Source organism: Manis javanica, chromosome 1, assembly GCF_040802235.1.
Source record: "Manis javanica isolate MJ-LG chromosome 1, MJ_LKY, whole genome shotgun sequence".
In the NCBI taxonomy this organism is placed as follows: domain Eukaryota; kingdom Metazoa; phylum Chordata; class Mammalia; order Pholidota; family Manidae; genus Manis; species Manis javanica.
In genome coordinates, this window is record NC_133156.1 from 181,323,004 (window position 1) to 181,339,087 (window position 16,084).

Consider the following 16,084-nt stretch of genomic DNA (forward strand, 5'->3'; position numbering starts at 1 on the left):
GGTTTGGGGAGCTGGGCAAACAGTGTAATTAAAGGTCAATCGAGGAGGCATTGGAAAAATACACACACCCCAGGTCCAACCACCAGTCTCCACGAGCAGAGTCCATTCCATGGGAGGCAGGCCCATAAACAGCCTTCCTGCAAGCCCCTGGGCTGGGTCTGGGGAGTGACCAGCAGGAGGGAGTGGCAGGTCCCAGGTGCCCCAACGGGTACTGGAGAGATGAATAGACACACCTTGTCAGGAATGAGTGGGATAGGGGCTTCAGCAGGGAGCTGAGAGGTAGAGAGCCTAGGTGTCACCTGGCCAGCACAGCTGTGGCTCTGTGTGTGTATGTGTAGGGTGTGTGCGTAGGGAAGGAGGCCTGAAGGGTACCCCAGGATGCCTGGCTGAATCCACACAGAGCAGGGGACAAACACTGTCATGTGTTCATAAAGACCGCCATCTGGGCTTTGAGCTTCTGGTGGGAGAGGCCGGAGCCTCAGAACCAGCCAGCCAACTCCTTGCTCAGGGTATGGGCTGCCTGCATGGGCCAAAATGCCAGCCTCATCAGCCCTTTGCAGGGAAATGACTTCTTCCTGCACTATCCACAGCAGTCCCTTACATTAAATGTCACAGGTGATTTCATCGCCTTGAAAAAACATCATCTGCATTCACCAGCAAGTCCGTGAATTTGGGAGGCGGTCTGCTATTCATTCACACCGATGTGCCCCATGTCTGTGCCACACCACATTCCCCTTCACCCCCAGGATCCTGGTGCCATTGATTTCCCTTTTGTTTCACTGCTCCTCCCCTGGTGCACAACCCACATTGCTTGCCTGATCTGGGAGGTGGCTCCAGCGGCGTGCCCAGGTCCCAGAGGCCTGTCCCCAGGCCTGCTCCTCTGCCATCCTTTGGCCCCTGTGATTAGGAGACAGAGGGGTGCACCACTGTCACCTGTGTCCTGGGCCTCATGACTTACACTCCCTCCAACCAGGTCTATGGTAATGTGTCTCCTCTGATGGCCCACGAGTCCTTTCCTTGACCTGGCCCCTGCTCACACCCCACTGCAGCTGTTGTGAATCTTGTGACCTGCCTCCTATCTCTCTCACTGGGCCTTCACACATGGCCCCGCTTGCCTGGAGTCCCCACTCTTCTGTGATACCTCAGCCCCACTGCCTGCCTTCCCTTAGCTGTGAGGCCTTTGTTTCTTGGCTCAGACACCACCTCCTGCAGGAAGCTCTCCCTGGTAGCCCCAGGCAGGGTTAGACTACAGCACCTGTGGGTGTGCCTCTGTCTATCCCAGAACTGCCTTGTGCCAGTTCCAAGTCTGCCTCCCTCATCAGACTGTGCTCCCCAAGATAGAGAGTGGATCTCCTTCATCACCAGCCCCCAGAGCCTCCCCCTGTGCCTAGCACACAGTCAGGTGTTCAGTGTGGGTTTGTTAAGTGATCAGATGAGTGTTTTGACAGAAAAGTTTTGAAATTGGGTACCTGCAGTGGAGCCTCACCCTGGTGATATTGGTGACCATATTCTGTGGCTGCTTGGACATTTATTCTGTTTTTTGTGGGTTTTTTTTTTCATTTAAAAATTGTTTTATGAACATTCTGTTTTCTTACATGTTTTCGCTAGCACTGTCAGCTACTCTTTGAGTTGGTAGGCCTGGGCTGGATAACCAATGGGCCGCCTTGACAGGTCATCCTGGGTGCATGCTCCAGCCTTTCTCATATGGGTCTGGAAGTTGGGGTGGCTGGGCTGGTGGGCAGAACTTGGGGCAGCTTTGGAGCTCCTATGGGCCCTGGTGTGTGTCAGGCCCCGAGAGGACCTGAGCAGTGGGGCCAGTCTGCGGGTTGTGTCCTGGGCTCTGCCTTCGGTCTCATCCCAGTCAGTTATTTTATTACTGCCTTGGCCACATGTAACTGCTGGTCATATTCAAGGAACAGGCACAGCAACATCACAGAGTTTGTGAATTCACAGGCAAGAGTCCCAGGATCCCAGATCCCACAAGGTTTGGTATAAGGCTTGCAGCTGCCCAGGTATAGGGGTGCCCCAGACCTGACTTGGCCAGAGCCCTTAGGATAAAGACCCAGGGGTGTCGGAGGCTGTATGCTCAGAGCGGTGCATAGTGTGGTGTGTGGCTCTGATGAGGCTCACTCACACCTCATATACATTACTAGAGACAGTGACCAGACCAATGGAGTGTTAGTACCGGATTCCACACGTTAAGAATAGCCCTGCTAAATGGAGGCCCCATCAGAGTAGAAGGATCTTCTGAAAAACTGACAGTCTGTTACTGGAATGAGCTGCTTGACCCCTCAGTTAGGAAAGTGTCCAAGGAACACTTCCAAAAACAGCCTGGCTCAAAAGTTGTGAGGGGCACTTGTGTGTGACCGAGCCACCTGTTGCTGGCCGACTTGCACAGGACCTGGCATACAGTAAGCACTCAGTGAATACTGACTGAATGAGTGGCCTTTCAATTCAGAGATTTTATAATTCCTGAAATCCAGAAGGCAGAGAAATCCAGAGGTAGAGAAGGTGGGGAAGCACAAGGGGTTGTGGGGGGGATCCGAATCCTGGACGGCAGGGCCCGTTGGGGGAGAAGAGGGGCACAGGAAGGGGAGAGCGCACGCTGGGGTCTCAGGTATTGGCTTAGAGGCTGCACTTTATCTTATGGCTTATGGAACCACTGAAGGATTCCAAGCGTCAAGGGAGAAGCTGTGATTAAAGGGAGCTTTCTAGAAGTTGAATGTGTTAGCAGGAATCTTTTATTAAGAAGAGATCCTGAATTTCAGAGTCAGACCACACCTAAATTTACAGATTGATTTTTCAATCCAGAAATTCCCAGTCCTGAGTCTATGACACTTCAAAATAGGTTGTGAAACCCTCCCAAAATTCTCAAGTTATTTAAAAGAAAATCTGTGCCACATAGCACTGCCTCTCAGGTGGAATAATGGGGAAGCAAATATTAGGGTGTCCATCCTCTTTTCATAACCATCATTTCTCTAAAGGCAGAGGGGCTATATTCTAGTGCAATTCACAGGTGTGAGTATACATGGATGTGTGAGTGTGTGTTTAAAGAGGTGATGTGATACACATACATGTCCACTTATAAATATCTAGAGAATGTCTGGATGAGACATGAGAACTTGGCTACAGTAGTTATCTCTGGGGATGGGAGTAAAGATAAGGGTCAAGGGTGGTAAGGAGACTTAGTTCTTTTTATTTATCCTTTTACATGATTTGAATTATTTATTATGTGCACATGTTACCTACAAAATAGAAGAAAGAAAGAGAAAGTAGAGTCAGAAGAACTTTGTCCAATGTCAATCTGGAGCCAGGATGTGAGCTCAAGTCTCTTGGTTGCCACTAGAGTGTTTTTTAGTTTTGTTTTAATAAAAAGGGTTTTTTAGATTATTATAGAAAGATAAACAATTTTAATTCTCTCTCCAGAAGTAAGTTGGGTACATATCCCTCCAAATTCAAGTAAACATCTAAAAGTGTAGGAATTTCTGCCTATTTATTGTATCTATATATAATATAAAAAAGCCTATACAAATATATATTTAATATGAATGAGATCATACTGCCTATACTCTTCTGTAAACTACTTTTTAACATCACAAAAAATTTTGGATGTCTTTCCATGGCAGTCATAAAATTCCAACTGATCCTTTTTGACAGCCACAATAATTCATTCCATGGCTGTTTCTTAAAAATTATGAAATATTATTTCAAACACATGGAATATTATAGGAAATAAATAAAATTTTAGATTCAACCAAAGCCTTCTGTGGCTTCCATCTTTTTTGATTCTTGTCTCCTCCTCTCCCAGGGAAAGGCTGTTGACTCACATCCTCCCCATTTGTATTTTTATATTATATCATGTGTGTATACACCATTAACTATAAATTGTGTTCTTTATGTGTTTTTTAAGTTTACATTAACTGTATCATACTGTACTTATCCTCTTAAAACTTGCTTTTCATTGTAGTTTGGAGATTTACCCATGTTCATATGTATTCATTCATTTCAGCTGCTATAGGCATTCTACTGCATGTCTACTCCACAGTTGATTCATTGGGGACATTTCAGTTGTTTCTAGTTTCTTCCTATTATACATAGTATTGCCCTGAACAACCTCATGCATGTGTCCATGTGTACATGAGTAGGAGCTTTTTCAGGGCAGAGGTTTTCAAACAACCATCTCAGGAACTTTAAAATAAATGCAGAGAACTGGACCCCTCAGATGATGTTTCAACTGTGCAGCCAATGTTGACAATCACCAGTCTAGGGCCTGTACCTAGGAATGGAATGGCGATGTCAGAGGACATGCACATATTTAGCTTTACTAGATATTGTCAGATAAGCATACTGGCTTTTACTCCTCTTGCAAGGTTCGAACTTATTTCTCTACATCCTCTTCAACATTTGGTATTATCAACCTTAAAAATTTTTGTTCATCTGAAATTGTTCCTCATTTTAATTTCATTTTTCCAATTCTTTATATGAGAACCTTTTCTTAACTTTACTAGGCATTTGGGTTTCCAAATAGGAGAGGAAGAAAGAGAAAAAGAGATTCCTACTTCATACAAAAAAATAAATTCCAGATAGATTAAAAACCTAAATGTAAACAGGAGGCTCTACTTGCCACCTCTTCCTATATGAGGGGGGAGCCTTTCCAGAAGTCCCTTACAGGCATCACTCATTGGCTAGGATTGGTCACATGCCCTTCTTAAATCAATCTCTGGCAATGGAGGGATTAGTACAATTAGTTAAGACTAATCTTTTGGGGATAAAATAGCTGTTGAGAGTCAAGTCACCATAGATTAATGTTAGTAACCCTTTGTCTTGTATAATGAATATATTTTCTGAGTTTGCTATTTCTTTTATTCTTTTTACTTTTTTATTTTGGTATCATTAATCTACAATTACTTGAGCAACATTATGTTTACTAGACTCCCCCCATCATCAAGTCCCCCTCACATACCCCATTACAGTCACTGTCCATCAGCATAGTAAGATGCTATAGAATCACTACTTATCTTCTCTGTGTTATATGGCCCTCCCCGTGCCCCCCCTGCATTATGTCTGCTAATAGTAATGCCCCCTTTTTCCCCCTTATCCCTCCCTTCCCACCCATCCTCCCCAGCCCCTTTCCCTTTGGTAACTGTTAGTCCATTCTTGGGTTCTGTGAATCTGCTGCTGTTTTGTTCCTTCAGTTTTTTTTTTCTTTGTTTGTATATTCCACAGATGAGTGAAATCATCTGATACTTGTCTTTCTCCACCTGGCTTTTTCACTGAGCATAATACCCTCTAGCCTCATCCATGTTACAAATGGTAGGATTTGTTTTCTTCTTATGGCTGAATAATATTCCATTGTGTATATGTACCACATCTTCTTTATCCATTCATCTACCAATGGACTTAGGTTGCTTCCATTTCTTGGTTATTGTAAATAGTGCTGTGATAAACATAGGGGTGCATATGTCTTTTCCAAACTGGGCTGCTGCATTCTTAGGGTAAATTCCTAGGAGTGGAATTCCTGGGTCAAATGGTATTTCTATTTTTAGTTTTTTAAGGAACCTCCATACTGCTTTCCACAATGGTTGAACTAATTTACATTTCCACCAGCAGTGTAGGAGAGGTCCCCTTTCTCCACAACCTCTCCAACATTTGTTGTTGTTTGTCTTTTAGATGGTAGCCATCCTAACTAGTGTGAGGTGATATCTCATTGTGGTTTTAATTTGCATTTCTCTGATGATTAGTGATGAGGAGCATCTTTTCATATCCCCTTTGGCCATCTGAATTTCTTCTTGGGAGAAGTGTCTGTTCAGATCCTCTGCCCATTTTTTAATTGGATTATTTGCTTTTTGTTTGTTGAGGTACATGAACTCTTTATATATTTTGGATGTCAACCCTTTATCAGATATGTTGTTTATGAATATATTCTCCCATATTGTAGGATGCCTTTTTTGTTCTATTGATGGTGTCCTTTGCAGTACAGAAGCTTTTCAGCTTGATATAGTCTCACTTGTTTATTTTTGCTTTTGTTTCCCTTGCCCAGGGAGATATGTTCATGAAGAAGTTGCTCATGAGTTTGCTATTTCTTGTATGGTTCATAAATAGATATCAAATGCCATTATTTCTCAATTCTAAGATTGCCGCAGTATAAGAGGCATTCATATAATAGCCTTTCAGAAGAGGAAAGGACTAGAGTTCATGTTCATTTGAAGGAATAAAAAAGCCTGAAGTACACCTTCAATTCAAGTCACTTTCTTTAATGCCAGAGTCTGAGTCTGAGCCTTCTTCACATTTCCATTTCTCTTCTGGGCATTGGCCGTTAGGCACAGCCACACAGGCACCACTGCTTTTTGGCATCCCTGCTTCTAATCTTGACCTTTTAGCCCCTTTAAAATTGACAGTATAATTTCAAAGCATGTAAAAGGATATTGGGAATTTTTTGTCTGTATTTCCTGTTTGGCTATACTTAGGGCTTCATTTTTTTTTTCCTTCACTCAGAGGAAGAAATATTCCTTTAGTTAATCAGCTTCTTTAGGAAGTTTCTGACATATTGATGCCGAAGTGTAGGATCCAGGATGAGGTTACACCATTTCCTACTGACTTTAAATTTTTTCTGATCTAATCTAAAGAGTTTGGTAATTTCTTTTCACTTTCTAGACAAGTAAAGCATGGTTATATTCTCACTGTAAAAATTTAAACATAGAAAAATTTATGGTAAAAAAGTGGAAGTCCTTCAACAGCCCCTCACTCTCCTATTTAGTCCCCTTCCTACAGGATCACTGTGAGGTGTGAACCTTCCAGAACATTACCTGTGCATTTATGGGCACACGGATGTGTGACTACCAATTATGGGGTTTTGCAAACATACTGTACATACTCAGTAGCTTTTTTCATACAAGTTTGTTTTGGAGATCTTCCCATGTAAGTCCCTAATGGTGGACATTTAGGTTGTTTCTAATTATTTGCTCTTACAAACAGTGCTATAATTAACAGCCTTGTAAATGTCTCTTTGTGCATATGGGCAAGCATTTCTTTAGGGTAGCTATCTATGGTTTGGCAATTTCTGCTGCCTTTAATTGCATTGCCTGGTATCTGGCAGACGATCTTCTGCATGTACAATAACTTTTCATGTCCGTACTCCATTATAGCGTAAGTTCTAAAAAGATGTTTTAGGCAACAATTAGGAATCTAAGTTTAAGTTCAAATTCTGTGTGGATTGCCATGGGTAGCTGGTGACACTTGAGTGAACCGCTATGCATGGCTCAGTTCACATGCACATGCCATTGTGGTGGGGGGAGAAGGCAAGGTTTCCTCCCCCCCAACATCTGTTGTATGACACATCACAATTTCTAAAATATTAAAATATGAGAAAGTGCATCTTAGAACCAAGGAGTTACAGTATTTTGTTTCCCCACCTGAATTCCTCATTTCTTTCCCCCACCCTTCCATGTTTGAATGATCTTTTTCCCTGCATTTTGATACAACTACTTAACCACAAACTCATTTCACCTATAGTGGGTATGTTTCTGGACTAATAGCTCCTTGATCCTCTTGCCTTTTCCTGAGCTAGTCCAAGCTCCCCTGTCTCTTCCTTTGGAGACCTTTTTTGCGCATTTGTCTTTCCGTCTACTGCTCTTTCTTCCTCCCCACCGCTGTCCCTCTTACACAGGGTGCTTCATTAGCTGTTCACAATCTGCATGACTTTGCATCACGATGGGTCTGATGTGAGAACATCTGTAGCAGTCAAGAGCATATTTTTCTGAGGACTTGACACTGAGCTTGCCATCCGTGTGAAGCAATCTCTCTCTCTTACATTCTCTCTCTCATCCCGTGACATCTCCCAGCATAGCTGCTCCAACATCAGTTATGCCTGAGTCTTGAATGGTGTCAATCTGAGCTGAAAATGTGCCAGCTTTCTTAACATTACCACTAACAAACTGCTTAATTAACCTGCTGATACTGTCAATAATAGATCTTGCTGGTGTGCTAGAAAGGAGACCCATGGCCCACATTTGTGCTCTCTCTCTTTTTTCATTTGCTTAGCTTCTCAGTGTCCATGCCTGGGGAGCTGGACTTGCCAAGAGTGGGATGGGAGGGACCTGGGAGGGTTTGAAAAGAATACCACAGAAGTTCTGGATGAGATCATGGAAATGAAATCATGGAAACAGGTTGGTCTTCTCATGGCTCAGAGGCAGAGATGGCTAGTAACCTGTGCATATGGCAGGTGCTCAGCAAATGAACAACCAGTGTACACAGTCAACGGAAGAGATTATAAGGCTTGCAATCTGAGTAGGCAGTAAGAACTGTGGGTGTTCTGACGGAGGAGCCTGGAGGGTGCGGTCATTACTAGGGCAGCTTTTAGGGTATTCTCTTTTTTCCATCTGGGGCCTTAGTTAAGAGGGGGCTGTTGTCACCCCCAAATGTGTCTGGAAGAGCTGAGGGGAAGGAGGCTGGACTTTCACTTTCTTCCATTCTTTATGTTTTGTCCCAAGTGGTTTTGTATTTGAACCAAAGCCCTGCTCTGTCCTGCTGTGGGTATTCGGAGATTGCAGAGAGCAAACAAGATGCCAGGAACCTGGGGCTGGCTGGTCACCACCTCTGAATCTGTGCCTTCTCTTCTCTTTGTCTGTCTCACACACACACACACACTAGGGGCTAGAGATACCTCAGCCATCCTGGCTTCTCCTGCTCTGATGTGGGCATGGGTGCAGAGGCTGACATTCCCTGTGAACTCAGCCAGGGTCTAGAGATCCCACAGAGATGCTAAATGCAGCCCCTTCTTTTCCACCCAGGAAGCTGGGTGAGGGCAGGGGTGGTGGCTGCTTGGAGCCACAGTGTGAGCTGGCAGCTTCTGACTTTAAAGCAGATGCTCACCCCTGAACCACATCCCTGAGCCTTGCTTTGCCTGCATCAGTGACGGTGGTGTGGTGGTGGGGTCAGGGGTTCTCAGAGGTCAGAAATGGACTCCTTTCCGGGCAGAAAGCCCCAGAGTTCTCTCCAATGGTTTGGTTTGGTCTCCTGGAAACTGAGGGCCTGGCAAGCCCCAAGGGTTCTAGTGATGCAGAGCATTCCTGCTGCCACTAGAGGGCGTGTCACTAACGTCCAGGCCTGGCGCTAGCTTCTCAGGCCATTCTGGGGCCCTTGCGAGTCCTGAACCATGGGGGTCCCCAGGGCTGGCAGGAGACGACCTCTGGAGGTGAAGGAGGGGGAGAAAGGTGCAGAGCCAGGATTGGAACCAAGCCCAGCCGGCTGCAAACCCAGGCTCCCAACCTCTCATTCACCTCAGATTCACCTTCTGACAGTGCCCGGATGCATGAGGCAGGTGTTTCTCAGTGTCAGCACTAATGACATTTTAGAACAGATAATCCTTTGTTGTGGGGCTGTCCTGTGCATTGTAGGGTGTTAGCAGCATCCCTGGCCTCTACCCATTAGATGCCAATTGTGACCCCTCATCCCAGGTCATGATAATCAAAATGTCTTCAAACGTTGCCCTATGTCTCACAGAATCACCCCCCGGGGGGTGTAAGACATGTGAGCATACCTGCTGTGGGGACACAAGGGTCCCGATGCAGAAGAGGGCTGCCCATGGTTACCACTGCAGTTGAATGTCGTGTGGAAACATGAGAGCTCCTCAAAGATGGCATATGTGCTGTAAATACATGTTAAGACTGTATTTGGTCTCCTGCTTTTCTTCTCCAAAGACTGCTGAGCCTTTCAGTCTTCCCCTCTGTTTAATCCACCTCCCCACTCTGTTGAAGCAGGAGACTGAGGCTCAGACTCCTCAAGGGTCTCCGACCACCTCTAACCCACAGAAACTGGGACCCCAGCTGCGAGCACCCTGGATGGCTATGCTCCCTGGTGTTGCTCAGGCACCAGGATTATCTGTGTCCCCCTCCCACTCCACCTGCCTGCTAAGCCCTGCAGCCCTGCAGCTCCCCAAACCCTTTTGCTCCCCCCCCCACTGGAGGGAGTGGGGAAGCAGCAGGTGTTGATGCTAATCAGCGTTCACAGCCCAGAACTGCAGTCGCTCCCAGGCTCACACACTCCCCAAAATTAAACACTCATTATACAAAATTAATTGACATTAATTAGCAAAAATTAAAACTTTAAACACAGCAAGGCGCTTTTGGGGGAGGAGTGAGGCAGGCAGGCCCCACATTTGTCACCCCCCACTCCCCACCTGCCCACCATCCAAAGTCCCCCAATTTCCATCCTGAAGCAGGGCTGGTGGAGTTCAGGCGAGGTCAGCGCCTGCACTCAGCCCCGGCCCAAGCCCAGCCATGTGAGTACCAAGCAAGAGGAGCAGAGGAAGGCTCCTGATGCTAGTCAACAGCTGATGGGGTGCCCCCCAAACTCTGGTATCCAGTGTTTAACTAAGGAGCCAGGAACCCTTTCATCAGCTCAGGTTGCTATGATCTCAGGTGACATGGGAGGCACGGCCAAAGGAGGGAACCCACCATCTGAACCAAGAATGTAGAAGGTCTGCTTGTAGCTTTGCCTGACACCCTCATCTCAGAACTCTCCTATCCCCTGGATCCCCATAGAATTAGGCACTGTAGCCTTTCAGCTCTGTTCCACTTTGCTGTGTGACCTCAGATAAGTCACTCCCTCTCTGAGCTTCAGTTTTCCATCCATATGATGAGGGGAAGGTGCTGGGTGAGCACTGAGGTTCCTGCCTGCTCTGGCACCTGCTGTCAGAGAAGCAGATCTCAGGGAACTCGATTCACTCTGAGGCATGAAGGGCTGAATGCAGGGGGCTGGCATTTCAAGAGGTTGCCCAGAAAGGCAGCCCAAGGGATTACATCAGGCACCTGGGGGTGTCTTCAGACCAGAGAGCCCTCCCAGTGGGCATCTACTTCTACCTGTGTGGCTTTTCCCCAAGGAGAGGAAGCCCCTTTGATAACTGGTCACTTTCTAAGCCCTGAATAGTTTTTCTCCCTCCCTAACACCTCTTATTTTCCTTTGCTCAGGACCCCCAAATCCCTCACCAGGCAGATAGGCAGATGTGCAGCAGAACCACACCTTCATCTACTGCATTTGAACTTGGCATTTACCCAGAATCTTTGTTGCTTGGGGCAGGGAAACTTGGGTGGGGCCCAGTCACCTTCTCCACCAGGTCCAGCGCCATCCTCCCCCCTCACTCCTGCTCCCTGCTCCCCCCTCTCTCTCCAGCCAGTGCCAATATCTGCAATGTGGTCCTAATGCGCTACGGGGAGCTGGAGGAAGGGATCGATGTCCTGGATGGTGATGGCAACCTCGTGGGCTCCTCCAAGATCGCAGCCAGACACGTGGGTCATCTGGGGGCTCAGGGGGCTGGTGGGGAGGCCGGCAACAGGGATGGGGTTTCATTCATTGGGGGCTTCTGTACCCTTGATCTCTCCTCCTCACCTGGCCTCACCTCCTATTTCTGAGCCTTGGGCCTGGGAATGTGGCCCAGCCATGCCTGTCCCCTGGGGCAGTCTCTGACCTCTCTCTAGTTGTCATCTCATCACCACTGTAAAATGTCCCTTCTCTTGTCCCAGCCCCTCAGGACCTGACTTCTGTGATCTGCTAATTGGTGAGGGCAGAGGGGACCCTCAGAGCTTTCTTTACCCCTCCACAGGGCCTAGGGCCCTGCTCTCTGCCTTCGCTGTCTCTGGGGTGAGAGGAGAAGGCTGGGGGGTGGCTTGTGGCTCTGAGCTAATAGGCACTCTCTGCAGCTGGTACCTCACCAGGGAGCGAGAGCGGTGGAGGCGGAGGGTGCAGGCTCTGGGAGGCCCCAGCGCAGCTTGGGAGGAAAATCTTCTTCCAAGAAGGGCCTCTTCCACCTCTGGTTTCAAAAGAGGCTCCCACTCCAGCAACTTAATTTTTAAAAAATCCCAGTCTGTTTGTACATCTGTGCTTTCTCACCCTTCATCCTAGAGTTGATAAATGGCTCATTCTTGTCTGGCTTCAGGGTGCCCGAGCCTCACCTCTGTCAGGACAGCCTCCTCTATAGCCCTCTGACATCCCCGTCCTCCCTGCCCCGCTGATCTCAGGGGGAAGGACACGGCCTGTCCCAGGCTTGTGAGGGGCCAGAGGCCGGTGACAGCCTCGCTCCTCTGTGTCCTGTGCTGGTCTGGAGCCTGCGCTATTCCCACACTACTCGGGAGACTGGAGGGACCCTCTCCCAGGACTTCCCAAGCTGATCATGAAGGACCCACGTTCCTGAGAGAAAGTTTCAGCCCTGACCCACCCATCATCAAGGGAATTTGGCCTCCATTTCCTACCTGGCTCCACCCTCCTACCCAGCCTTAGACTTTCCCAAGTTGCTGAGAGGGAGCAACCACGATAGCTCCTCCTCGCGGTCCAAACTACAGCAGAGCCCACGCTCTTCTGCGGCCCTGGGCTGGCCTCGGCCCGGCTGGGTCAGCCCCTCACTGTCTGGGAAAGACGCCAGGGACCTGTGGGCTGTGCGCATTCCTGCAGCCTTCTCTGGGGACAGGGGACCCTGGAGTTAAAGGAATGCCCCTAATGATTATCAGAGTGCTGGCCTGCCACCGAGAGCGCCTAGACTGTGCACCACCAGCCAGGAATCCCAAGGAGCCCCTGAGCAAGGCCCACAGACGCCTCTGGAGAAACTGAAGACACTCAGCCAAAGCATGACCCCTCACACAGCTGCCCTCTGGTCACTAAGAAAGACTCTCATCCACAGCCCGGAGACTCAAGTTCTTCCAAATCTTTGTCTTTAAGGGATGTGAAAAAAGAGAAAAGTATATCCCAGAATCTCTGTCCTCCTTTGGCACCCTGAGCCTCCCTGGGCTTGGCAGGCCCCAGCTATATTTGCTCTGGCCCTTCAGTGCCTGCTTTGTCTTTAGAGCATCTCAAGTCTTCTGTATGCGTCCTCCCCCACCCCTGTGCCTGCCCCCTGGGTCACCTCCCTGGGCACAGACCCCTTACTGGCACCGCTGCTCTACTGCCACCCCTCCCCCACACATGGCAGGTGAGGGGGATCTGCTCTTTTCAAATGAGCATGCTGGGAAGATGGGAGTAGCTTTTTCCTGCTGTTTGGAAAAGGGATTCATGAATAGTTTCATGAATTATTCCACTCAGCCAGATGTGCTTAGCAGCTGTAGGCACACTTAGCGGCTCCGGGGTGGGGTCTGCTGCTAGGCAGCTATCCCCCAACCGGGACCCTGCTCACCACAGCCTCTGCCTGCCCCTCAGGCCCTGCTGGAGACGGCGCTGACACGAGTGGTCCTCCCCATGCCTATCCTGGTGCTACCCCCGATCGTCATGTCCATGCTGGAGAAGTGAGTTGAGAGAGCCGGGAGAGAGGGGTCTCCTAGCTGGAGGTGGGCGAGAGGGAAGGGCCTTGTCCTGGCCCAAGACAAGGGACAGGGGAGCAGCTGGCAGCCCGCCCCACCCCAGTTTGTTCACTCTCCCAGCTAGAGCTCTGGAGTCATTCCCTGAGAATGTGTGGGCTTTTACTGCACAGGACCCTGTGGTAGGTGCGGGAAGGGGTGGACAAGGCTGGCCCAGCCCAGAGTAGCTGCTGGTTCTCGGGCACGCATGCCAGTGAGTGTGTGCATGTGCTCTTATCAGTGTGAGACCTTTGTGAAGAGAGAGGCTGGGGCGTGTGGCAGGAGGACCAGATCTGGGGCTCAGGCATCCACCAGGGGGCAAGTCACTCCCTCACTTGAGCCTCAGTTTCTCCATCGATAAAATACAAATTGTACTACTCAGTGGGATCTACTGAGAATACATATTTGTCATGACTGTAATGACGTAAGGGAATGCAATATTAAGAACAATGATAGAGTGATTCTATTAATTAATGAGTGTGAGATTGAACCGTGGAGCTGGAAATGCTGCTCAAAGGACCAGCCGAGGGGAGACTGAGGAAGCAGGGCTGGTCTTCCTGTAGGTTTGGGCAGGACCTGAGGATTACAGTCAGTCTAGGAGGATGACAAGGAGCAGGAAAGTGTTCTAGGGGCAGGCAGCTAGATGAAGTATGGTGGGAAGAGCAGATTTGGGCGGGCAGACCTCTGGCTCATGTAGGTGAAGGTGAGGAGGGGACCTCTCCCTCCCTCCTGGAGGTCCAGCCTGGGAGAGGCTCCTCAAGGGAGCAGCTGGGCTTCGGGACAGTGTGGGTAAGGACAGGATTGGGGGCACTCCATCTGGAGCCTTGGGGAGGGACTTTTCCCCAGTTTGAGGACCTTATTATTCCCACAATACGAATTATAGTAACAGCTAACATTAAGCACTTACTGCACCCCAGTCATCTCTCAGTCAAGTCTTTGCCCAAATACCACCTCCTTAACCACCCCATTGAGGAGATAACAGCCACCATCATGCCCTCTCCCCTCACACTGCCTTATTTTTATTCCCAGCAGTTATCAATATCTGAGATTCTTTATCTCATTGTTTAATATCTGACTACTCCTCTAGAATGTTATCTCCTTGAAAGCAAAAGTAAATTCCTTTTGTTTACTGCCCTGCACAGCATCTAGCACAGTTCCTGGCACACAATAATGCTTAGTAAGGTTTGTCGAATGAATAAATGATCTCATTCAACCATCCCAACAGTGCAATGAAGTAAGTATGATGTTGCCATTTTAGTGATGAAGAAAGGAAGGCAAAGAGAGGGTATATCATCTGCCTACACTCATACACTAGGAAGTACCAGAGCCAGGAATGCTCCAGGAATACCACTGCAAAACTGGGCTCTCGCTACCACACTGGCTGCCTCTTGGGTCTTCAGATCATATCATATAACTGGTGTGCCTTTGGGTCTTTCCCTGTGTGGAGATAGGGGAGGAACAGATCTGGAGCCTGGCCTCAGGCAGCCTGTATCTTGATAAAGGAGTTGGGCATGCCACACAGATGTCAGCTGCAGGTAGGGCTGGGCAGTGTGTGAATGGGCCCAAGCGACCTTGAGGAGAGGGAGCATTGTATCATGAGCCCATCACCAGGGAGGGCTGGTCCAGAGTGGAGGAGCTGCTGCTGTCTCTGAAAGCAGGATAGGACTTCTAGGCAGGTTGCGAGCTGGTTGTGTGGACATGGAGCAGTCCCACCCAGTGGAAGCAAAGCACGCTGGTTGGGACCAGCTGATGAGGGGCTCCGTGTCCCGCCGAGGAGATGATCCCTTCCTCAACCTAGAAGAGTGGAGAGCTGTGGCGGGGAAGGTACCTGAGCAGGGGCGTGGCATGTTGAGTCCTGGGATTTAAGAAAATTAATCTTGTATTGAAGTTGCAAAAATAAACAGATCCTGGGAGAACAATTGCTTATGTGTAGCTGCCTTATGAACTGAGTGACTTCAAGTACACACAAGGGGACCACTCAGCAAGTGATCTGTGATGGCTTCCCAGTTGGCATCTGAGTTGGGTTTGCAGAAAGTGGAGTGATGGTTAGTGTCTCCTTGGCTTAGGGACTTAAACTACTTCGGGGGGAATGGGAGGTGGTGTAGGACTGTTTTAGTCCTGAACCTCTCCAGCCTGGGATCTGCTCAAAATCCAGGCCACCATATGTCCGGCTCAACTCAGGACCTGAGGGAGCCCCCGGGGGTGGGCAGTTAGGTTGGCCACATGGTTCTCCTGACAGTCCTGAACTTGGTTGGTCCATCCCTGACATTCCTCAGAGGCTCTCCAGGAAGGATGAAAAGGCCAGCCTGGCTCCCCCAGTAATGTCAAGATGAGCAAGACCCAGTTTGTGCCCTTAAAGACTTACTAACCTTGCATGTCTCTGCGGAACCACAGGATGGTGTGTCGGGCAGGGAGGCTAGTGTAGCAGAGCGAGCTGAGACTCCTGGTAGGCAAATGAAATCTGGTTCCTGCTCCACCACTTTTGGACCAGATTGGCCAAAGACACTCCCTTAGCCTCAGTTTCCATATTCTCCATTATTGGAAAATAATGACACCGCCCTCCTTCGCCACATCGTCTGCTATGTATTTGCATTTTGCGCATCCAGCAGGCTCTTGGCTCTTTGCAGGGGCCCACCAGCACTGCATAGTCTTTCCACGCAGGGGCGCTAGTGGCAGGGCCCCTGCTGAGGGGAGCTAATGGAGGAGGCAGCTCCCCCAGCCTTGGGGAGCCCAGGTCGGGTGAGGGAGTCAGGACAGCCAGGGAA

At 48.7% G+C, this 16,084-nt stretch overlaps 1 protein-coding gene across 7 annotated transcripts in view; it reads left to right on the plus strand.

Annotated features, from left to right (window-relative positions):
* SFXN5 (sideroflexin 5) overlaps positions 1–16,084 on the plus strand; it is a 105,799-nt gene that overhangs the window by 68,200 nt on the left and 21,515 nt on the right. For 4 of the 7 annotated variants that reach the window (XM_037027235.2, XM_037027236.2, XM_037027234.2 and 1 more), the window contains 2 exons: positions 11,170–11,285; positions 13,183–13,268. The exons of 1 other annotated variant lie outside the window; for it this stretch is intronic. In XM_037027235.2, coding sequence (XP_036883130.1) covers positions 11,170–11,285; positions 13,183–13,268 — 202 coding nt within the window. The remainder of the gene's footprint in view (positions 1–11,169; positions 11,286–13,182; positions 13,269–16,084) is intronic. 2 more of the 7 variants (XM_037027238.2, XM_037027237.2) reach the window with 1 other exon arrangement.